The sequence below is a fragment of the Gymnoscopelus microlampas genome (assembly GCF_963454915.1).
Source record: "Gymnoscopelus microlampas genome assembly, chromosome: 13".
Taxonomy (NCBI): Eukaryota; Metazoa; Chordata; class Actinopteri; order Myctophiformes; family Myctophidae; genus Gymnoscopelus; species Gymnoscopelus microlampas.
Window position 1 is genome coordinate 39,571,480 of NC_139950.1, and position 25,554 is coordinate 39,597,033.

Consider the following 25,554-nt stretch of genomic DNA (forward strand, 5'->3'; position numbering starts at 1 on the left):
ATAACGGATTTGTATTTTGATGACATTAAACATCCCTCTGTTTGCTCTCAATGAAAGAGTAAATCTGGGTGCAGAGAAAAACGTTCCAACAGATGTTTTTAACAACAACTGTTGTGTTCCTTGTTTCTTAGTTATACTTGGTGTTTTACAACACAGGTGTGTTTCTTTACATATTTTAGAAATATATCTTCTTAGTTCTACCAAGAGTATACCTAGCGCTAAGGTAAAACTAAAAGTGCTATATATCAGCTACCTACTTTCTTAAACAGATGAGACAAAATAGCTAAATCAAATGAGCACGAGCTAATACAAAAAGTGTATCGACTAAGCAAGATCCAATAAAACAGTACAACAATAAAACAAGAGTTCGTACAACTAGTTAACAACAAGTAAGCCAGACAAAGAGGAAGGGTAGTGTTTCCTGAAGAGGTGGGTTTTCAGCCTGCGGCGAAGGATGGGCAGTGACTCTGCTGTCCTGACATCAGTGGGAAGTTCATTCCACCACTGTGGGGCCAGAACAGAAAAAAGTCGTGACCGTGTCGATCGACCAGGCAATCAGTCGCCCCGAGGTGGCAGACCGAAGTGGTCGGGCAGGGGTGTAGGCATCGACCATAGCCCAGAGGTAAGAAGGAGCTGTTCCTTTCACTGCCACAGGCATGCAAAAGTGTCACTTTTCAGCTACAGTCACCTTTTTGAACCCAAATAGGGCAATTGTGTGACACCTGACCCGAAAGAAAACAACATGTTGTCACCTTTTTCACCTCGGGGCTGTTTGCATGCCTGCCTATAGGCTAGCACCAGGGTTTTAAACTGGATCCGAGCTGCTACGGGGAGCCAGTGTAGAGAACGGAGAAGGATAGTTGTGTGGGAGAACTTGGGGCAGTTGAACACCAGACGAGCTGCAGCTTTCTGAACAAGCTCCAGAGGTCTGATGGCAGATGCTGGAGCACCAGCCAGGAGGGAGTTGCAGTAGTCCAGGCGGGAGATGACAAGAGCCTGGATGAGCACCTGGGCTGCCTTCTCCGTGAGGAAGGGGCGAATCCTCCTGATGTTGTAGAGGAGGAATCTGCAGGACCGTGTCACTGATGCGATGTTTGCCGAGAACGACAGTTGATCGTCCAGGGTCACACCCAGATTCTTCGCAGTCCGAGTTGACGTCACCACAGCATTATCAATGGTGATGGCCATGTCTCGGTGCGGACAACCCTTCCCCAGTAGACGTCAATCTTGGCCAATCAGGATGAAATATGAAAAGTCGTACAGGTTTGTCTTGATGACATGGCTATAGAGACAATGTCTACCGATTTGTGTAGACAAAATCTGTAGGAGTATTATCAAAAAAAATGTTTTGCAAAAAGCAGCCTGCTGGTGGCGCTACAATAGGCCAATGTGAAAAGGGTGGCATTTCTTCCTCGGCCTAGTGGGAATGTGCATACAAAGTTTCACGGCAATCGGACACTGCATTCATGTTTTTAGGCATTTTGTTCCAAACCAGCTTTAAGGCCAATCTTAGGCTATCAGGATGGAATATGAAAAATCGGACAGATCAGTCTTGATCACATGACTATAGAGCTAATGTGTACCAATTTGTGTGGTGTTTGGACAAAATCTGTAGGAGTAATATCAAAACAATTGTTTTGCAAAAATCGGCCTCCTGGTGGCGCTATAAAAAGGGCTTTGTGAAAACTTTGGGGTAGAGGTTCTTCCTTGGCCCAGCGGTGCCGGTAGACAGGAAATGGGGAGAGAGATGGGGAGTGAAAGGTTGTCGGGATCGGTACTCGAAACCACAACGCAGAATACATTGAACCTAGGTGTACAATCATTTAATATCACTCAGACTCAGTGAGTAAGAAACATTGTTGCTTTTATTTTCAAAATAAAAATAGTCAGGATTTACAGACTGCAAGACTATTATATAATAAAACGGATGCTGACTTATCACCAACAACTGATTTTGAAACGAGTCACTTCAATTCTCTGCCCCAACAAAAAAAAAACTGATTAGGAGTTGCAAGTTTTGTTAACATACAATTTGATGCTAATCATGCTATTCTGTACAAGTAAAATAAAAACGTCTACAATTATGTAAAACTAGAAAGATAATTAACATTCCAGTTGTTTTGAGTAGTTTCTCTATAAACATGTAATCTATAAGAGTAGAGACCCATTAGAGTTGTGCAAAAATCATGATTTACAGTATACAGCTTGAAATGTATCATTCAAATACAGTATTATCAAGAAGATGTGCACACTGCTGGCAACTGTATTGTACTCGGAACAGACTTTGACATGTGATGGAATGGTGGAAGTAGCCCTCATTATGGACTCCAGTCTTTAACATCTATTTCCATCAGCCTGAGTTTCAACATGCCACCAGAGGGTGGCAGCACTGATACACATCCTCTTCATCATTCAGGTTACCATGAACAAAACCAGTTTTTGTTCTAGTTCAGCTAAGCTCCTACAGCCCTGCCTGTCCCTCCATGGAAGGAGGACTAGGTTATTAAACACACACTGCCCGTGGTAAAGTGTGTCTTTAAAGTGGTAGCAACCTGCCCAAAACAAACTCTCGATATCCAATGAATAAAAGTTACAAGGGAAAAATAATGTCCATTTTTTTAAATCTCAAACAAATTCCAGAAGGGAAAACATTTCACTTCGTTTGCCAAAGTTTTAACAAACACTGTTTACTTTTTTTTTTACCTTGATAAAAATCTCAACAGGCAAAAATAAATGAAATAAAATGTTCTCATTTACAAAGTGTTATTAGCTTTCATTAAGTTTACAATATCATCCAACCCCACTCAGCTATTTTCTGTCATATAAGGGACAAATACTTTTCTTTTATATTTCTGTTTAACATATTTCTATTTATGATTAAAACAATCAGCACTGTTAAAACAACAAATGGCACAGGAAGACAAGTGCATTATTAGGAATAACATCCCAACAAAGCTCCCAAAAAAACAAAAAAAAAGTTACAGAACAGCACAAAAATGGCAATAGATTCCACTGATAACTAAAAGCACAGAGTCACAGTGATATCAGGAGGTTGGGAGGAAACAAGGTACATTTAATTCTTGTTGCATGAAAATAATATTTAACTTTGATAGAACTTTGGGTTGTATAGCAATCGCTTCCTGGCCATGATAGAAGTCTAAATATTATACACAAGGACCGCCTGTGAAATGGAAGGTTTCTGGTTCGATGCCTGGTGTAGTTGAGCAAGACGCTGATGAGCAGGTTGGTGCCTTGAATGGCTTCCTCTGCCATTGGTGAATGTGTGTGTGAATGACTGAACGTAACACACACACACATTATAAAGCACTTAGGATAAAGGCAATATATAGAGAGTGAACTGGGATTCCTTGTTCCCCACTAAAGGAGCACAGGAGCAACTGAAAAAAGGCGTTTGCCAATATTTGGTCTTACAGTATATCTACAACCCAAGTTCAACATCACTGTACGAGGCACAAACGAGGCCGTTCTAGCTTGGTCCTAATGACCTGATACGTGACCAATAAACAAGGCGGTAATCTCTCACTGGTAATGAAATGGGAGTATCCGGGAAGCAAAACATACAATCCTGACAAAAGAATAAGAAAGAAAAGTAATATATTGTACAAGGAGAGTGGTGCTGTGTGACTCTGAACGTGTTTGAATGGATCTTTGGATCAAACGCTGCAATGGCTGAGGGGTGGTATGGCTGTGTCTCTGACGCGAGCGGTGGTTATCATTGATGAATGTACCGTTTGTGTGTGTGTGCGTGTGTGTGTGTGTGTGTGGGGGTCACCAATATGGCTCAGAAGTCATGCTCAGCGAGTGAGGGGTGTCTTTGGGGCAGTCGTTATGGTACGGTAGCTGAGGCTGTGTTATATCACGTGGTACTCAGTTTCCACTACTGTACAGATCCACCGTGCTGGAGCTCAGACCCCGACTCTCCCTCAGCCTGCCGCCACCGCCGCCGCCGCCACTACTACCCCTCCCCTGGGTCTGACAAACAAAGAGACAGAGCGGGAGTAGACAGGGAAGACACAGAGGGCAACAGGGACAGTGGTTAGCGAAAGGGACGGCATAGCATACAGATGTAGAGGAGAAAAGAGATTACCTTTACACAGTGGTGGAAAAAAGTACTCAAATGCTTTACTTAAAGTAATGCTAGGTAACTATTTCAATACAACTAAAGTTAAATTGTATATCTTTTGTGAGTGGCAAATGTTTCACAACACCCACTCCATGAATTTCACCCCCGAAAGCGTTTTATTTATATATTTTCTATTGAACGTGGTCGGGGTTGACTGTCCCGCGAAAATGACGTCATCTGGCCGGAAAATTGAAGCGGAAATGCACCGGTTTCCTGTTTGGCCAGGAACTACTGCACCGGTTTCCTGTTTGGCCAGGAACTACCACGCTAATAACAAAAAGGAAACTCACGCTGATTTTAACAGGTTGTATGATTTGAAGAACGAAAAAAAAACAGAAAAAAAACCCACATCTCACGGTAACTAAAGCTCCACTGGCTGAGAGAAACGATCCACAGATCGTATAAAACAATTAAAAGAACGCTTTTTGAAACACTTCCGTCTTCCGGTGAAAACGAATGGAATTCTGGGTAACGCAGTAATAAACAAACGGCCTGCAGTGACAGTAATGACCAGCAGAGGCTGCTAAAAATCGCTTTTTTGAAATCTGCACTGTACAACTTTAAGTAAAAGTACCGATACTGCAATGTAGAAATGCTCTGTTACAAGTAAAAGTCTAGAATTTAAAATTTACTCGAGTAAAGTATTGGTATCAAAATGTACTTAAAGCAACAAAAGTACAAAGTACTCATCACGCAGAATGTCCCATTTAAAGTTTTCAAACATATACAAATCTTTTGAAAATAGCAGATCTACAAGCTCACAATGCGTTAGATCGTCTATTTTCAAATGGCCGAAATGTATAGGGTTGAAGTGGTTAATGTATGTTTTGTAATAATAATCAAAATCTTTTTTTTGTTATATTGAGGGGGTATTTATGGCAATACCACAAAAAGGTATTAATGTTACTATGATGAGGATGTCTCTGATTCATATTTCTGGGAAGACTTATTCAGATTTCATTTTCATTTTAACTTGCTCTCTAAACTCTTAAAGGACGACTTCACCACTTTTCAACATATCTTCATATAATAGGTCCTCACTAATGGTAATGCTCATGATAAAATGGTACAATTTTGTTCTAATCAGTCTGTGTCTCAGAGGAGGGCTGTAGACAGTTCAGAAACCCGTCTACCAGTGACATCATCGATGGGGAATCGAAGCTAATAGAAACTGCAGGCTTTGTATTCCTGGAAAGTTGCAATGCAATAATAGATCCCATTGTTCTCGCCTTAATAAAAATCTGAATAAAAAATTGTAATCTTTTTGGAAAAAGAAATCCTGCCTAACGATGATGTCACTGGTAGACGGGTTTCTGGACTGTCCACAGCCCTCCTATGAGACAGAGACCAAGTAGAATTTTCTTTTATAATTTTATCATGAGCATTAGTGAGGACATATTATATGAAGATAGGTTGAAAAGTGGTGAAGTCGTCCTTTAAGAATACACTTTATTCTGAATGCCATGCAGCTGGGTCTCACCTGGAATGGGTCATCACTGGTCTTGTTCAAGTAATTTAAAGAGGCAGCTCTCTTCATGCTGTTGAACATGAAAGGGTAAAGTGTTAAGAACTGATGTTTTTGATGTCAGTGAGTTGCACTTGACACAGTACAATGGTGCATGGATGGCAATACAATTTGTAGGCTCCAGGCGGTACTTGTGAGTAAACACTTACGTTTTAAAGTACATATACATTCAAATTGATTCAGATTTCATGACACCGTTCCACCATCACACAGACCTTTTTTTAAGAAGATGTTTTGGCATTTTATATTTTTAATTAGAAGTTAAGTGTAGAGAGAGGTACAATAGGAAACTCTGGGCATAGAGAGTTTAAGACCTGGAACGCATCTGTGCCACTTTAGATTTCTTTGGCTATTCAAAAATAGCAGATATACAAGCTCATAGCGCGGCACTGAGTGCCGCGCTACGAGCTTGTAGATCTGCTATTTTTTTTTTTTTAAATCTTGAAAACTTTTTTTTAGATTTTTTTCAAATAACTGTTAGGATTTAGAAAACATTTGTAAGAATTGCCTAAGGTCTTAATGGGTTAACATGCAAGACTCAAACTCTGGTCCCTTGCACTAACTGGCTGAGCTACCGGATTCCTCAACACACAGGAAATAACAGATCTTTTTTTTTTTCCTGGGGCGGCACAGACTGCCGAGTTGCATAGATGGATGGACTGATCTGAGGTCAGGTCAGGTTGTAAACAATACCATGCTGAGCCGACAGGAAGAGTCTAGAATTTGTGTAATTTCTAAAATGAACTGTGGAAGGCAGCAATACACTTGTTTACTCACAGTCACAACTCCACTGTGGAGCATACACAGCCAGATACACATTCTGTTACTCTGATATACCTTGTTCGACTAAATGTGTTTAACAACACACTGGCAAATGATCACCTAGTCATTCCAGCAAACAGCTATTATAACTGCTTTGCCTCAATTATCTGTGGGTCTAAGTAGTAGAGATATGTAAGCAAATGATATATTATAATGTAGGTCTAAAAGGTGCCAAATATACACTTTAACCCATGAACACATTCCCTGCCAGAGGTTTCTTTTAAATACCCACCCAGTTTAAATATTTTTTAACCTTTTTTAACCATTTTTTAAGTAGTCACAAAATATTTTCTATTTACACACACGGGAGTCTCGTAGAATCGTGGAAAAAAAATAATCCGATCGCGGTAATCCGTTCCATAATTGCAGCCAGTTGAAAAAAGCATGTTTCACCAAAAAAAGACATGGTAAAAAAACAAACACAGGAGCCGAGATACAGGATTTTTAAGTAATAAGTTAACCAGGGAGTGAATGGAGCAGTACATCTTTGGATAGCGATATCTCTGCTTCTGTGTGTACTTTTTCAAAAAAATAAAATGTTATTTTTTTAACTTTTATTTTGAAAAGACGGACATGTCCGTCTTTTGCAGTAAGCGGGTGTATTTTAAAACACGGACATGTCCGTTTTTGGCAGGTAATGTGTTAATGGGTTAAGTCACCAACAATCTTTTATGAAGTGATACATATATATCGACTTCTCTTGTAGGCGTCATTCTCTGCTCCACATTGATACACGATCGTCTTCAGGTCTTACTTGGTGGGCCGAGGTTCAGGAGGTCCATTGCCTTGTAGCTTCTTCACCAGCAGTTCACTGCTCCTGCGTAAGACGTCCCTCAGCTTCCCCAGAGAGCCACTGCGCTGCAGCGCTCCGCTGCCATCCTGTAGACATAACGCACTGATAAACTCTCCTGTCTGCACTTTAACAACACAATAACACTCACTTCACAAGTTCATGCATGTGTGTAACTTATATTTAAAGTTTACTTAGTAATTTATATACAGTGAGGGATTTATATGACATTTGGGCCTTTAACCCATTAAGACCTGGAAGGCATCTCTGTCACTTTAGATTTCTTTGGCTATTCAAAAATAGCAGATATACAAGTTCATAGCGCGGCTCTTGTAGATCTGCTATTTTTGAAACTTTTTTTTTTTTTTTTTTTTTTTTTTCAAAAAACTGTTAGGATTTAGAAAACATTTTTATGAATCGCCTCAGGTCTTAATGGGTTAAAAATCGTAAATTATGTAATTTCAAAACCACACAATAGTCAGTAACAAAATATAGGCACCATTGTCATTCCTCAAATACACATTGTGTAGACAGATTTTATTAGGGATGCACCGATATGGAAATTCCTGGCCGATGCCGATGTTGAAAATAACAATTTATCCGATAGCCGATACTGATATCGATATTTGTTTATTTAGTTTTTGGTGTTATTTCCCACTTTTGTGCCAGGGAAAAAAAAATCTTCATAAGAAATAACTGTTCGACATCTACAGCTTGGTATGCTGCAGATAACCAACACACACAAAAAAAAATCATGCTTAACAGATAAATATTGGCTACTGCCATCTAATTAATGTCAGCTTGATTTGCCGATATCGATATTGACCGATAACGGCAAAAAACGTCCGATACCCATGTGGCCGATATATCGGTGCATCCCTAGTTTTTATCTGCCGTTAATGGCATAACATGTTTTATTTATTGGATATTCCAAATCAAAATGGTCGGCTTATGGCTCAGAAGGGACGTATCTGGAGATAACACACACATCTACGTATGTGAGCTTATAGGCACATCCATTAACACATCCTGATTAAGATGCATCACCAGAATGACTGTAACATGCTGAATATGGGAATGCTTGTTTTTTTTTTTTATGACATGCAAGCAATTCATTAACACATGTCCTGGAGTTATTAATGATCCTTTTAATGTACCACATCATTTGGGATTCAAGTGACTCAAGCCGTGTCCTGTAAGTCATTGGTTCTCAAAGTGGGGTCCCCCAGGGGTCCTTGAGGGAGTTCCATGGGGTCCCCAGCTAAATGATAGATTAGGCACCAAATGGACCCTTATATGGGTCTGTAACTCTGAGAGTGTACAAATGGAACCAAATGGACCCGTTAGGGTCCATTTGGTTCCATTTGTACACTCTCAGAGTTAAATTGACATAGATTTTACAATATAAATTGCGGTCCAAGTGATAGAAAGGCCATTAAATGGGGGTCTGTTGCCCTAATGCATGTCAAACTGGTGATCCTTGAAATTAAAATGGTTGAGAATCACTGCTAGAGCCGTAAAAAATCTTCTCTTATGGGGGTCTCTGGCATATCTTTTGAAATGGGGGTCTGCGGGCTAATGAGTGTCAATTTGGGGGTCCTTGACATGAAAAAGTTTGAGAACCACTGCTGTAAGTGACAGTGACTCAGCTGTGATTGATTGATGGACAGACATCTTGTCAAGTGAGTTACTGTGTTGTGCCAAGAGCTCGCTCATTATGACCCAATGGCTGCCGGCCTATTTATCAAACTGATGACCGCATATGTTGTTCACTCATTAAAGAAGAACACAGAAAATGTGTGCAATAATGTGAGAAGCGTGAGTGTTCAGAGTAATTTGTAACATGTGAACAATTATCCATCCATCCATCCGCCCAAGAACCAACCGTTACCGTAACAGCTCTGTGCATTCAAGACTGCAGGTTTTTAACTTAAAGGGATAGTTCACCCCCAAAATCATAATTTGATGACCGGCAGCGGTTCCGGTAGGAGACACAAAGTCTCCTTTGTGTCTCCTTCCCGTCTTATTATTGGCTCGCTTAGGAATGCGACAAAAACTAAAAAATATCCATGAATTCAAGTATCCATGGGGTGACTAATCGATGGAACAAAAGTCATTTTGCGGGTGAACTATCCCTTTAACAAGTGACCAGTTTACAAATTAGTGATTAAGAGTCATTTACCTTCCTTTGGCTTTGGCCATGACATGTGTCACATGGCAAATACAATGTATGATGGTGGAGTTTACGCATTACAGCAATAGCACCCACAGGGGGCACTATAAGACCAAGAGCTAGACTTACAAATGTGATGTACCCACCACTAGGTGGCTCAAGAGGCCAAGACAGAAAATGAACATGGTAAAAAGGTCTATTGCCATAATTTTGCAGCAGATGGATACATAAGAAATGTTTTAATTTATTTATGGGATGACATGCATACATCGGCAGAGAAAAGATCAAAGTTCAAAGTTCACAAATGAAAAACTTTATTTGAGAATACCAACAAGTGTTGATGCAATAATCTTCACAATGCAGAATGGTAAATATAATGCAGTCCTACTTTCTAAGATAGTGCTTTAATAGACCATTACCATTTAGTTAATGTCCGATTTAGGAAAACCAAAGTCACACTATATATGTCAAGAACAGACAGCTCAATAAATAATCAGCATTCCACTAACACAATAATATTGTCAGAATTACGTGATGAACATTGTCTCTTTAATATCTCTCGTTTGGAGTTTGCATTAGAAGTATAGGCCTACTCACTGTAAGGAATGGTGAATCAAGGCGAGTAACATACCGATTAGCCATATAATGAATGCACTTATCAAACCCATAAATACAACCTACAGTTACACGTCCATGATATTAAAGTAATTTTACATTCAGTTAGTTGAAACATCCGAAATGACATTTTGGAACCTTGAGGAAAACACAGTCACACTTTTATGTACTCCAGGAGTCAGTTGCACCACCTCATACTTAGCCTAGTTATAGCTTAAATGGCACCGAGTGCCACGCTATGAGCTTGTAGATCTGCTATTTTTTTTTTTAAATGTGAAAATTTGTGCAAATCTTTAAATATATATATATTTTTTTTAAAATATATATTTAAAGATTTTCACACATTTTCACGATTTTTCAAAAAATAGCAGATCTACAAGCTCATAGCGCGGCACTTGGTGCCGCGCTATGAGCTTGTATATCTGCTATTTTTGAATAGCCCAAGAAATCTAAAATGCAACTGGCCCCTGATGTCTAAAATAAGAGGAAGCTTGACCATAGCGACAATGTTTAGGCAACACTCCATTAAGCTTTGTGTTCAAAATACAGTATCTATAGCCAACGTGGGACCATATACCACCGAAACGTACACACAAACACACACCAGTACTACCGTGGAAGCCGGACTTCCATCCAATTGTAAAAGCCCCGTGTCGATCGCTGAAAATAGAGCCGATAACCTCACAAGCTTGTAGTTTCTGAGCTTGCAGAGCTGCTATTTTCTGTGAGCGACACTGTTTGTATGACTGAGTATAAATTATGCATAATAAGACTGTCTATTCTATTTCCACACTGACAACAAGTCAAAGGCAATATTTAATATTGAAACCCCATTCTTGTTGCAATCTCATTAGGAGGCCAGCAGCGGTCTTGGATGCTCCAGGTTGATCTTTTATTTGCTTAACATTTGCTAATGTTTGCACATTCCCTTTGTAAATGAAGGCTACCCCGTTACATGGTGTACATTACAAGGTACACGGTTGCCTGTGTGAATGCTGTGTCATAGGAAAAGACGTTCTAGCCAATGAGAGCATGTTGAGAATAAATTAACGTGGCGATAGCGGCTTTGATTTCTTCGATGTATCTCGCCGACAGCCAAAGCCTGACTGATGTACTTCAGTCAGAACCTTACAGGCTAAAGCTTTAGTACTGTTAAAAACATTGATGTCTATATACTCAGCCATAAAATACACGCCAAAAAATATTTTAAAAAAAAATGTAAACAAATAAATCATATAAAATTAAACTTAACAAAATAATTATTTATAAAAGCAAAAAAATACCAATGCTTGTTTGGGGGGCGGGGGGGGGGGGGACCCACAATGCACAACCCTTTCACATATCTTAACCCGGCCACAAACGTTTTATTAAAAGAAAGAAGAGAGAAAAAGAGAAGATGACCTATTGAGATAAGCATTGTGTAAGTATACAGTACCTCTTGAACTACGTAGCGTTGTTGATCTCAGGCATTTGAACACATTCCAAATGATAAAATGAACTTTAAAAGAGGGGGTAGTAAAATGCTATGACTAAAAAACAGGCACCTGGTCTGTTGTAAACCGTTTAATTTTGAGGCCATCTATGCTCACTGTGACTCGATCCAGTAATAGGCTATGAGTGCTCAATGCTAGCAAACAAATGCAGAGACAGACTGAGACCAGTACAGTAATAATTTGTCTTTTTTTATGATATCCAAACAATGTTAGTTATTAATAGTGAGTGTAACTTTCTACAGCGTATCAAACTGGGATTTGGAGTGACATCTGGAGCACTGGAGCTGTGCTTCCAATCATAGTCAGACATTGATCCCCGTTGTTCAAACTCCTAAATGGCATTCCTCAGCTCTCGTTTCCCTCCCCAACAGAACAAAGTTCCAACTCCTAACACTGTTCTATTTCAGTGGTTCTCAACCTTTTCAGGCCGTGACCCCCCCCCCAAAATAATCATATTTGAACTGGGGACCCCCAGACAAATATTATGAAAATAGCAGATCTACAAACTTGCTTGTAGATTGGCTATTTTCAAATGCTTTGCCTCTTTCTTATATTATTTGACAATTTGACCAATGTTTCACCAGTTATTGTATTGTTTGTTGATGACTTTCGATGGTGTTTTAGGTATTGAAAAGGTCCTAAGAGTCCTTAAATTGTCACTTCACTGTCATCTGGGGACCCCCCAAAAAAAAATCATGTCCCCCCTGGGGGTCCCGACCCACAGGTTGAGAACCACTGTTCAATTTAGCCAAATATATCTACTAAATACATGTGAAAAGTACAAATGGGTGCTCAAGAGAGAGAGAATTAAAGTGGGTGAGTTCCTCAGAGAGAAATGTTACACATATGACATTTCAATGTGTTTTTCAAAGAGAGAGAGAGAGAGAGAGCCAGAAGAGTGAAAGGGAGAAGCAATGTAATGACTCCCGACAGAGTGGACGATGACACAAGGTTAGTGATCCATAAAGGACAGGATAGGAGGAAAAAGTGAAGAAAAAGGGAGGAGAGGAGAGGTAAGAAAAGATCAAGCATAAAAGAGTAGAAGACCAGATCATCCCAGCAGGTGTCAGTTGAAGAAGAGGGAGAGGGGGATTTGGGGGGAGGGTGGTCTGAGTCTCTGCCAGGGCACCAGGAATGGTAGAGGAGCTGTTCAATTGGTGGGAGAGAGAAGAACACCAGAGGGGGGTCGACAACACACATCCTTTTGCTATTGTGTTGGGGAAGGAGGGAAGGATGAAGGAATAATCTTGATGGCTTAGGCCTGATGAAAAGAGAGAGAGATACAGAGACAGAGAGAGAGAGAGAGAGGGAGAGAGAGAGAGAAACAGACAAAAAGACAAAACAGCACACTTTGTAAGATTGATAAATCTGGGAATGGTTGTTCCTACACTGCAAAGCTGATTTCCATGTATTCTAAGCTACATTTCACTGCACGTCTGTCCTTAGCCTACATCTGGTCTACCCAATAATGTATTATTTCTAAACTTTAATATAAAGAGTTACTGCATAGAAGAAAAATAAATAATAGACAAATCAGCACCACAATTGTTTTCAGAGTTTGATAAATCACAGCGTGGCTTATTAATGGTGCTGTGGAGACAACAGTTGCCTGGTCAGTGATGTAGTAGCTGGGCTGGGTGGGTGCAGTCACTGTGACTCAGCTGTTTTTCCCTGTCTCTGTGGGCAGGGGGAGGCTGGCTGGCACACATCGCCCAGCCAGTGACTGTGCAATGCAGACACAGAGGGCGACTGCAAGCATTCAGTGCTGCTGCAACACAACAATCTAGATGTTTTTACATTAAGACCAGGACATCTTGAATTCTACGTTTGTATGCAAATAAAGGCTGTTAAAATGTTCAAACTTAACCCATTAAGACCTGGAACGCATCTGTGTCACTTTAGATTTCTTTGGCTATTCAAAAATAGCAGATATACAAGCTCATAGCGCAGCACCGAGTGCCGCGGTATGAGCTTGTAGATCTGCTATTTTTGAAAAATGTTGAAATCTAGATTTTTTTCAAAAAACTGTTAGGATTTAGAAAACATTTTTAAGCATCGCCTCAGGTCTTAATGGGTTAAGATCATACCTGGTGTGATCAAATTACTACAACTAGGACAAATTACTGAAATCTAATAAGAACTACTATAGGTAGATCTAGCCTGCTGCCTTATAAAGAATATATTCATAAATGACTAATCGACTAATCATCTACCCTATTGTCTGATGTTTTATATACCAAGCTTACTGTGTAGATTAGAATGTGGAATGGGAGACCAAAGAGGGAGAGTACAATCCACCAAAAGGACAGAAATTTTGATTGATAGGCTGATTGGATGTCATGGCAAGAGTGATCAGCAAGGAAGTAGGGTTAGTGACACAGAAAAGATAAAAAAGAAAAGGCATCTGAAGCAAAGGAGGGAGGAACTTAAAGAAACATGCAAACTACTGCGCAATAGATGGGAGGCATCTAGCGTAGCCAACACACAGCCAGACAAACACATAGCGTCATGCATTTGAACAGGCACACAGAAATGTACGTAGGCCCTACACATAGCCTCTATATATGAACCCAAAACAATAATATACCACAAGATGGCGGACATGCTGACTCCTCAGTACACCACTAATATCACTTGTGCTTTAAAAAGTCAACTTATATCGGTTAAGAATAAAACAACCGGTACTTTACATAAGAGAGGTAAGGAGGAGCAAGGAAAGGACAACTGCCTTGCAGAATGACAACATTGAAACTGAAAATTAAGATAAGATAAAGACGAGTATAACTAGTCGTTCTAGAAATCGTAATGTTTACAAAGGTCTTTTTTTTTTTTAAAGGAGCAGGCAGCCCCAAACTAACGATCATGTAATCTGTAACACAGCCACCTACTGTATATATACGCAGGAAATAATAGGCTATTTACTGCTTATATATGGTAGGTGGCTGTGTTAGGAATGTACTTTGCATGTTCTATTTTAGCATATCACCTACTAGCAGAAGTAGATACAGCAGAGTGATTATCAAGTCAGTTTTGCGTAACGGTTGGTTGGTTGGTTGGTTGGTTGGATGGATGGATGGAAGGAATTGAACGCTTATTTGTAAGTCAAACCGCCAAGACGGACTGAAAGATTAGAGCACAGTCTTCCTGTTGAACGCATTAATAATAACGTCTATTTTTACAGCCATCACCAAGGGTAATAAAGAGCTAGCACACACACACACACCCAGCAATCCTCTGCATGCTGTTACGTGTCTTACTCTTGAAAGACAGACAGGTACGAGACTTAAGATCAATCAATGTGCGGTGATGACTTTTTTTTTTTTTTTACGGCGGTCATTCTATTACGCATATAAAAGAAATATTGTGCGGATTGCCCAGGAAAAGTTACACATTCATCACCAATCACACCTGATCCACCAAAACATAATGTTACTCTCACACAGAGAGCACACACACACACACACACACAAAATAATCTGTTTAACAGACAAGGGCAATGCACTTCAAAACAACTGAAAACATGTTCAACACAAAAACGATCCACAAGAGTGCATGTTAAGGGTGAGCCTGGCAGGCCGGCAGTGCTACATGCATGTTTTTGCACAGGGTTTTAATGGTGAAGGGGAGGGGTGGGGCAGGGGGTGTGCACTAGTTAGGAGAGAAGGCAGTACAGGCACAGACTCAAGACGAGGCATCTCTATCGGGGTGGAGTCCTCACCCTCTGGGCTTTTGTTGAAGCTCATCGGGCCCTACTTCAAGTGAGCGTTGTTACCACGTCAGGTCTATTACACTAAACCCCATAAAAATGCTATGAGGAAATAGCTTTGTGTCCGATAACCTCTCGTAGAGAGGGAGTGATTACACGTTCTGCGGCCCGACAGGACGAGCGGAGCCACAGATAAAAGCCGGGCCGTGTGCAATATCTTTCTAACGACTCCCTGCTCTGTGAGACACACACACACACACACACACACAGGCTCAGTGGATGTCGTAATGAGGCAATAAAACAGCAGCATGACACAATTACATGTCCACCCACCATTTTACTGCTGTGAGGAGAGGGAGTATGCGAGATATTGGGATTTCTAACAACTGCACTCAAGAAGAGTCAATACATTATATCATTCCAATAAGGACGTGGATAGGCAATAACTTTATGGACTCTATTAAAGCAAAAGACGTGTTTTCACATGACGATGCCTCAGAATGAGCCTGTGCCTTTTCGACCCCCTCATGCCCCCCCCAACCACCCCCCCTGGGGAGAAGCATTACCAGCGACATAGAACACAACCACTTATTAAAAACAAAGACAGTTGGACTTTTTCATTCACAAGCACTGTAAAAAAAAAGTAAAAAGGCAAAAAGAACAAGTCCACAAAACAACTGCTGAACTCAAGCAAACCGAGTCAGTCAGTGTGCCAAGACACTCAATCAGCTTTATAATGTATTTTACCCCAAAAGGGAATCAGGATTTTCCAGTTAAACCCTTATGGGAGCATAGTGAGTTGATGGACTGGTACAGATACAAGCGCTTTGAAGCTTGATTTATACTTTCGAAAATGGCCAATCTACAAGCTCACAACGCGATGCGTTGTGAGCTTGTAGATCGGCTATTTTCGGCCCTTGGCGGGGGCCGACAATGAAGCGTAGAGCGCATGCAGCTCAGGGGCCACGACTGAGTGAACATTTTGCATCACCACCACTCTCTATTCCTCTAACAATGTTCATATTTAACCCATTAAGAGCTGGAACGCATCTGTGTCACTTTAGATTTCTTTGGCTATTCAAAAATAGCAGATATACAAGCTCATAGCGCGGCACCGAGTGCCGCGCTATGAGCTTGTAGATCTGCTATTTTTGAAAAATCTTGATTTTTTTTTTTCCCCAAAAAACTGTTAGGATTTAGAAAAAATTTTTTTAGAATCGGCCTCAGGTCTTAATGGGTTAAAGTTGACAGCGTCAGAGGCATGGAACTAAACGATGCTCTGGACCAGTCCAACAGCTCAGTGACTTTAACATAGTCCCTACAGTGAAGGCTAATTTATACTCGGGTGTCACACGACATTCATTTTTTTTAAATATATTTTTGTCAAACGAACAGAAAGTTGTCGTGTGACGAAATATAAATCAGCCTTGATTTAGCCCACTGTGGCCAAGGGGGGACTGGAGGACATTATAGTGGATTTGTACTCACCCCATTCCACTCCACGCCCATACTCACTTCCTCGCCGGTCTCCGAGCCACTCTCATACTTAACGTTGGACAGGCTGTCCCGGCTCCTCCGCCTGTCACCGTCCCCATCCTTCAGGATCTCCACCACACGCGTCTGGTGGATGGGGTCGATGCCCTGGTGGAAGGGAACGCAAAAACACAGGCTTAAGATGCATAACTACACTGTACAGTGAGATGTTAAAGGTGATAGTTCACCCCCAAAATGACTTATTTTCTATCGATTACACATCCCATGGAGATTTGAATTCATGGAGATTTTTTTAGTTTTTGTCCCATTCCTGAGACGATAATTTGATGACCGGCGGCGGCTCCGGTAGGAGACTCAAAGTGACAACTTTGAGTCTCAACTTTGAGTGTATACTAATGGATACATTAGCATCTTTCCGCCGGTCATCAAATTATTGTCTCAGGAATGCGACAAAAACAAAAAAATCTCCACGAATCCAAGGCTTCATGGGGTGTGTAATTGATAGAAAATAAGTAATTGTTTTGGGTGAACAACTCCTTTAACTAACACTACAGCATGGTGTGATGTGGGTGTACACAGTACAAGTACATGGAGGTATTAAAAGTGATGTTGGTTCAATGTATCTTCTGATGCGCCGAGAGCATCACATCACAGAGACAAGGACACATTGAGAAATAGTTGTTAAATGCATGTGGTTGTTAGGTGCAAGAAGTGAAGGGGGGGTAGCCTGGGGTCCACACTGCTTCACTACGTTCAGCGGATTTCTTTTTCTCACTCGCTATACAGTCAGGAAAGCCTCCTCTCTCCGTTCAAAGCACGAGGGAAAACGACTTGTGGCTTCTGATTGGTCTTTGAGGGGGGCGGGACCAGTGTTGTCCAATGTAAAACTCCAGTCACTTCCTGACTTGCCTACGTAACTGAAATACGAGTCAAACAGGAGGCTGGCCAGACTGATAAGCGAAGTGAGAAAAAAATGAATCAGCTGAACGCAGTGAATCAGGCAGGATCCTAGGCTGGGGGGGAGAGGGCTTTAGTAAGGATATCTGTTAGAAATAAACCCACTTACTGTGTTGCTCTGAATCCAAAGCAATGCAGAGAGAGGGGGGGAAAAAATAACATGAGATTCACTGCCCTAACACTGGAATGCATTAAGCCACATCACCCAAAACGTGCATATTGCTCATTTTTACAGCGTGGCAGCAAACAGACTATATTATGACCAAACAATCTACCTGCATGCAAAAGTGCCATCTCAGCCTGAACTAGGGCTGTCACCATTACACATTTAAGTTGACGATTAATTGTCACTCAAATAATTGATAATCAAATATTAACGATTTAATTGTGTGTTTGGCATTGAACATCGGAACATATGAAGCCTTTGATATGAAAAAATAACTGAAATATACATAGAAATAGCCGATCTACAAGCTTACAGCGCTGTAAGCTTGTAGATCTGCTATTTCTGCTTTTTTTTTAATTCTAAAATGCGTGTAAAAGTTTCAACATGGAAGCGATTATGACAAGTATGCAGAAATGTGCGATTATCTCACATAATTACGATTAGACGAGTATGTAATAATTGTGACAGGCCTAGCCTGAACTTGAATTCATGTGAACACAGATCCTGGGTGTGTGTGTGTGTGTGTGTGTGTGTGTGTGTGTGTGTGTGTGTGTGTGTGTGTGTGTGTGTGTGTGTAGAAATGACTGACCTGTTTACGAGATCTCATGGCACATTCCTCCAGGGTCTCAGCGGCCTCCAGCTTGCCCTGGCGGCGATACAGGGCGCCCAGGTTTCTCAGGGTGGTGTTCACCGTGGGGCTGAACACACACACACACACATGCATAGACACGCACACACACACACACGCTAGTACCAGTATTTACACCACAGGTCAGAAATAATCAGCCTTTTTTCCTTGATAGTAATATCCATGTCGTGTGCACTGCAGCAATATAAAAACGAACATAGTACTTTTAACCCATTAAGACCTGAAGCCGTTTCTACAAATGTCTTCTAAATCCCAACAGTTTTCTGAAAAATGTATGTTTCTATATCAGTGGTGCTCAAACATTTTCATGTCAAGAACCCCCAAAAGGATATGTATTTGGCCGCGGACCCCCATCTCAAAATATCTTGTTCCAGGGACCCCCCAGAAGCAAAGATTTGAGTTAAAAAATGTTCGCTTTAAAACAATATATATATATATTCAAAAGGTTTGCACACATTTTCACGATTTTTCAAAAATGGCAGATCTACAAGCGCGTAGCGCGGCACTCGGTGCCGTGCTATGAGCTTGTAGATCTGCTATTTTTGAAAAAGGGAAATGCGTTATTTGATTAACACAAAGTGTCCTCTAAATGGTAATTTTAGGTACATTCTGAAAAAAGCCAGCATATCGTGGCATATTAAATAAATGAGGACACTAAGCATTGATGTTTTCATTTACAATCGGATGCTTTAAGTGGAAAGACTGCATAGTGATGTTCCACCAAATTACTTTATTGAAAATCAGTTGATTGTTCCAAAAGGTCATGGAAGATATCCCTTGGAAGTTCAGGTAATAATTGACTTGGGAGCCCAGCCCACGCCCTTTACTAGTTTGTATTATTTACTAACAAGTTCAATCACGATCCAACTTGTAAAGTCATTTATTTATTTGTACAATACAATATAATGCCCAAGCCTTTGGGCTCTGCCTCACCTGTTGACTTTGCAGGCCTTGTACCAGCCTCCATACTCTCCGTACGGAGTGTTATCTCTGTGCTTGCCCTGGAAGTAAATAAGGCACAGGAGGAAGACAGCGTGAAGGGGGAGTGGTAATAGTGAAGGATTTGAAACAGGAACAGCAGCATTCCCATGCTGTGTTTATACAGGACTATGATACTGTATGCCTCAGAGGGCTTATGCTAATTGCGTCCTGCAAACACTTAGTCTAATAACTGCAGAAAAAAAACCTGTTCGACCCATTAATTTTAGATGGGAGTTTCGATCTCAGTGACATTTTCATATAAAATATATAAGTGCAATTTTCAGACTTTTTAAATGGGAGTTTCTGTAGATTCTCAATGAAAATCACCACGAATACACAGGATACACTCGCAGAAGAATATACCAAAACACCAACTAACCTTGCTCATCTCCTCTCTTTCCTCTGCATGCATCCAGATGGGCTTGTTCTCAGCTGCAGACAGACAAACAGGAGAGGCGTTCGATACAGGGTACAAACTAGTAGGAGGCTCTAACTAACCACACACCCTTGTGATGTATAAAGTGGCGTTGACTCAAAAAGCCACATACAGATCCTATTCAAATATTTTTAACCCAATCCAATCCGGGGAGCGCATCTCGTGTCATTTTAGATTTCTTTGGCTATTCAAAAATAGCAGATCTACAAGCTCATAGCGCGGCACTGCCGCACTATGAGCTTGTACATCTGCTATTTTAGAAAAATCAAACATTTGTAAAATATTTTGTTCCAGGGAAAAAGATATTTTGTTCCAGGGGAAAAAAAGCAAAGGGGCCAAGTATAGAAAGAAATCTAAAATGACTGAGATGCGTCCCCGCCCGGAGTGAATGGGTTAAACCAACCAGTTAGAAAACGTTTTAAGTGGATGTGTGAAACTCGCATTCACTGAGCCTCATTAGCCAAATCACTAAGAATGTAGTGAGAGCATCGATGAGAGCCATGTTGGGACATGTATATCAGCTACATGCTAGTTTGTCCATAATTCTCCAGCTATAAGGTTAATAACATCTCTCATCTATTTCAACACCTTTAATTAACTTTTTGGCTTTAACCTGGGGCTTGTATTAATCGTTACTGCTCGTTATTAAAAGCCAAAGATTAAGATGACATGGATTGGATGTAGTGCTCAAAATCTTGCTCCAAGAGGCAATTCAGTCCCATTGTGTGCTCTACAGGTCCATACTATTTAAATGTTATGCATTTAGTTTTTTGTTTTTACAACTTCAGAACAACAGAATCATTGGTGTAAAACACAATTTATTATAATGCATTGATTATATACTTCAATACACTTAAGATGCCTTCCGTTAAGATAAGGCACTCATCATTACTTGGCACATAGATTTGTCAAACATGCAGTTAGAACCCATGGACATCAAAACACAAAATGTAAACCATATTTAACAGTTTTATTACAGTTAACCCATATCAGTGACTATAGGTTCAATAAAAAGACATGAACAACAACGAAATAGCCACCCATGGAAGGATCATGTTATTGTCATCTCTTGCCCAGCCAACAAGTTGCAACATCAGAATAAAACAAAAACCACCACCAAGAAGGACTTGGTCTCACGCTCAAGAGGGAAACCCCTCTTTCCACGGCGTTTCCCCCAGGTGGGCGTGGTTTTACAGGACGCAGCAGCGCACGCTTGGAATCCTGCACGCTTCGGCGAGCTCCGTGCCCTGTCTCCGAGTGCCCGTTCATGAGAAGTAGTTTTTGTACAATCTACAATGAATAATGCTTTCAGGTGTTAGGCAGATATATGTATATTACTGTACTGTATGTAAAAGAAATGTGTTTTGATATGGTCCAAACTTCCATTCCACGTTAGGAGTTTCTAAAGCCTGGATAATTGGGCAAACTAGACTGTATAATTATTGATCAATTATTGAAATTGATCAAGAGTCAGGCAAAAGTAATTACACAATCTGCAGATAAGTCAGACTAGTCACGGTTGCAGCTGTACCAGCAGTAAGGGTGATTTATACTTTATATACGCACGGGAAATAGCAGAGCTAGATCGTCTATTTCCGAACCAGGTCCAACTCAGACTATAATGACAAGTTTGAGAGGGGAGGAGTGTTAAATAATGAAAAAAAATCATCTCTGTTTTAAGCTACAACTTGTCGGCAGTAGATTACATTTTTGGGTTAAGTCAAAGATCAGATTAATATATTGCTAGCTCTCCAATGCTACCAAATGAGAAATGTGCATCAGGGAGAGTCCCGCACACTGCAGTGTGCGAGATTGTAGCACGCAATGGACGGTACCTGGGGCGAAACGCCGTGGAAAGAGGGGTTTCCCGCTCAAGAGAGCTGATCGCTGATGGAAAGAAAAGCTGTGACTGTGTTGAAACGCTTTCGTTTTGCTCAGCTGAGCATCAGAACGGTTCGAGTACCTTTCCCTCCATGTGCAGTCAATGTGACACATCAAAAGAAGCAGATAATCTATTCTCTGGAGGCAGCTCATCAAATAGCTGAATTAACCCTCAAGGAAAAGAACACTTTTGCACCTGTACACAAATAAATTGAGTCTTCGTTTCTTCACAGTGCCTCCAGCCTAAATCCTTTAGTCCTCTGAATGGTGGAGACAGGCAATCTGTTCAGAAGGGGGCGTCCACTTATCCACGTAAACCCTAGCGTCCCTATTCTGGGAACATTCTGGTCATACTAGGCGAATATTTGGCAAAAACAGGCGAACATTCAGTGAAAATAGCTGATCAACAAACTCACAACGAGTTGCAAAGCGATGCATTGAGAGCTTGTAGAGCAGCAATTTTTGGCGAAGAGGGAAAAAAAATAAGGGGGCCAAGTATAGACCCCTGGGGATCCCCAGTCAACAAAGTATATATGGTTTGAGTGGTTAACCATGTGCCCATCACTGACCCTGCTCTTTGGTGCAGGACGATGAGTGGATGGAATGCACGTACAGGCTGGGATATAGCTAACACAATCAAATGGATAACATATCTCCAATGATGTGGATTTGAGGGACATTTTACTGCCAACATTTTGACATTTTTGCTAGTCATGCCTTCATTTCATTCATGAAAACACTTGAAACGCAACGGCAATGTCATCACGATGAACCATGGATATGTGCAGCCATTCAATACGCTCGGCCCATTATGAGTCCTTACCATCAACCGATCCAAACTCTTTCTCGTGGGCACGGGTCAAAATCTCTTTGTACAGAATCTCGGCCTCCTTGTATTTCCCCTGTTTGAGAAAGCAGGATGCCTGGGGAAGGAGAGGACGAAGAAATGAGAGAATGCACTTCATGTTTTTTGTTTTGTTTTTAATAGGCCCAATGAAATGTCCTATCCATGAGGACAATGGGCCAATCCTTCAACAATACGACTTCCTGTCCAGTTTATGGCCCATGACAAATGATGTGGTACCACTGTGCCTACCCCTTAATGTCTCCTTTGAGTCTCTATCGTTAGTCAGATTAGCATGGAATGGGAGACAGGAGTTTAGAGCGCTTTCAGAGGTATTCTGTCAGTAAACAAAGCCCTGCTGGCCTTGTACGCAGCAAGCAATGTCATGTAACATTTCTTTTCTTCCCACTCCTGCTCACTCCTTTTGAGGCAATAGCTTCAATCAATTCTGAATATCCTCTATCAATGCCTGTCATGCCAATGTGGGCGTAATAGAAAGAGACAAACACCTTGAAACATCTTTCTCAGCGCCAAGAGTCTCCTCTGCCTTTCAAGCATTGAACAAAACAGGTCAAATGAAAATGCAGCTGAAAAATCCCAAGGTGAAGCTTTTCACTCACAAAAGACAGTCAACATTTCAGCAGTGACCCAAGCTAAGCGGGTGGAGAATGTGGAAGAATCCTGCTTTCCATAAATGAATACAAACACACTGCGTTGGCCTTGGTAAAATCATAGTTCAACTGAGGAGACGTCTCTGCTCCAAAGTACATGTCTTACACAATGTCCTGGATTTATTACATGATGGCCCTGTTACCGTCCCTCTACACTGTGCTAAAGTACCTGATAAATACATCCATTTAACCTGTTTAGACTGGGAATGCATCGTCATTTTAGATTTGTTTGGGCCTTTCAAAAATACAGATACAGATATACAAGCTCAATTATGCACTGGTAGATTCATCTGGTCCCAGGCTAATGAGCTTGAGGATCTGCTATTTTTGAATAGCCAAAGAAATCTAAAATGACAACAGATGCTTTCCCGGTCGTAATGGCTTAAGAGGATAAAAGTGACTCATGGAGGCTCGTACGGCAGTGAAAGTAGTGCAGATAATATATCTCACCAGGTTGTTCTTGGTTTTGGCCACGTTGGGGTCATCGGGGCCCAGCCTGCACTCGTAGATCTCCAGGGCCCGGCAGTAGTAGTACTCCACCTCCTCGTACTTGCCCTGGTTCTGACACAGCAGAGCCAGGTTGTTCAGCTGCTTGGCCACATCAGGGTGGTCCTTACCCAGGACCTGAGGGGAAAAAACATGCACACACACACAGTTAGACATCTGCAGGGATAAAAAAAAAAAAATGACACAATATAACCATGTACATTGTAAAATGCCGTTGGAATCACAGGGCAAATTGACCCCACAATTTTCAGTTGAAAATATTTTATACGTCCTAGTAGTTCATACTCATCTTTTGACATTATTGCCTACCGCTGACGAGATTTCTCGTTTTATTTTTTGTGTTTTCCACCAGATGGCACTGTTTGCTAACCTATGAATGATGAATTAAAGATGTCTTGCTTGTCAGAAAAGGATAGACCCGGAAATAACGTCATTTAACAAAAACAAAAAACATCTCGTCTCTCTTTATTCGTTGTGGAAAAATGGCTTTCTCTCCGTTTCTGTTGCTTTTTTGGCAAAAACAAGCTACATTTAACTGGCCACAACTATGCAACGCATTACCGCGGCCGGACAATCCCCCCCCCCCCCCCCCCCCCCCCTGATTCTATGAGACCCCCGTGCGTGTAATGACGCGATTGCCGTGAGAACGGCAATCACGATTTTTCAAAGGTTAGTAAAAATCGCTTGGATTTGCTGGCAGTGGCGTCAGGCGTGACATTTTTCTGACAAACTCTGGCAAATAAAGAGTTAAAAAATAATGCAAACAAGCCCTCCAAATGTAACAATAAAACAAAAACGGACCACCACGTAGAAACAGTCACGGTTCACACTGTGTGTACACATCACAGTGTGAACCATGACGGACACATCACACATCACAACAACACAGTTGTTTTTGGATATAGTGAGCATTTCACTTTGCAACCCTGTTTTAGCTTCTCTTGCTTTTACATGCGCCTATCTCCTCCTCCCATCTCCCCATGCTGCGTTCATCAGGCAGGAAGTCTGTCTGCTACATGCACTCAAGGCTGAGAGGAGATTAAAGAAAGCTCCACTGATCAATGGACGGTGTACTGAGGAGGGCTTTGAGGCGCATAGATCCTCTACCATTTATCAAGCTGAGCTCTTTAGCTCATCCACCCACCCACCCCATCTCTCCAATTCCTCGCTTGCCCACTCCCTGCTCTTAGCATCCCTTTTGCTCTCAATTAAACCCTAGAATTCCCGTCAGACACAGAACATTCCCCGGCAGGGACTTCACAGGCAATTTTAAGAACCTAATTCGGTCGTTTCTCTTTTTATAGAAACCCAGTGTAAAAACGGCTCAGTGACATTCCACAAATATAATTAACTTTTTTTTCCCCTCTCAACTCAATCTATTTTTTTTTTACACATACAGTATATAACCTATTGCGTAGTAAGTAAAACTATTCAAATTAGCATTTTGATTGGTTAAGTCCTGTTGCCCATTGCCCATACATGCCCTAGACTTTTGTACAGTTAATGTGCCCACCACCACCCACACATCTCGATTTACAAAGACAAAACTATTTCAAGACTACCGCTTCAAAAAGCAATGAGTTTTCTAAAGTATTAGCCTTTGCTATTTTCATATGTTGCTGTCGACATACACATGCTGTAGCTATCTGAAGCCATGTTAAGAATGTTATCACAAAGAGATAATTGTTCACCATGTTATC

The 25,554-nt window shown here is 41.0% G+C and overlaps 2 protein-coding genes and 1 long non-coding RNA gene across 7 annotated transcripts in view; 2 read left to right on the top strand and 1 right to left on the bottom strand.

Annotated features, from left to right (window-relative positions):
• The window catches only part of mertka (c-mer proto-oncogene tyrosine kinase a), a 412,118-nt gene that overhangs the window by 65,476 nt on the left and 321,088 nt on the right, over positions 1–25,554 (top strand). The gene's annotated exons all lie outside the window — the stretch shown is intronic.
• Positions 1,846–25,554, bottom strand: part of klc1b (kinesin light chain 1b) — a 43,067-nt gene continuing 19,358 nt past the window's right edge. For 3 of the 5 annotated variants that reach the window (XM_084075530.1, XM_084075528.1, XM_084075529.1), the window contains exons 8-16: positions 23,798–23,971; positions 22,656–22,755; positions 19,895–19,947; positions 19,468–19,535; positions 18,475–18,583; positions 16,757–16,909; positions 7,246–7,370; positions 5,625–5,682; positions 1,846–3,993 (exon numbers count right to left, since the gene is read on the bottom strand). In XM_084075530.1, coding sequence (XP_083931656.1) covers positions 3,889–3,993; positions 5,625–5,682; positions 7,246–7,370; positions 16,757–16,909; positions 18,475–18,583; positions 19,468–19,535; positions 19,895–19,947; positions 22,656–22,755; positions 23,798–23,971 — 945 coding nt within the window. In that variant the 3' untranslated portion in view covers positions 1,846–3,888. Of the gene's footprint in view, positions 3,994–5,624; positions 5,683–7,245; positions 7,371–10,069; positions 12,824–16,756; positions 16,910–18,474; positions 18,584–19,467; positions 19,536–19,894; positions 19,948–22,655; positions 22,756–23,797; positions 23,972–25,554 lie in introns of those variants that run through there. The other 2 variants (XM_084075532.1, XM_084075531.1) reach the window with 2 other exon arrangements.
• On the top strand, positions 7,377–11,994 carry LOC311058178. Its single transcript, XR_014602032.1, has 2 exons — positions 7,377–8,487; positions 8,923–11,994. It is a non-coding gene; the product is annotated as an uncharacterized lncRNA (long non-coding RNA).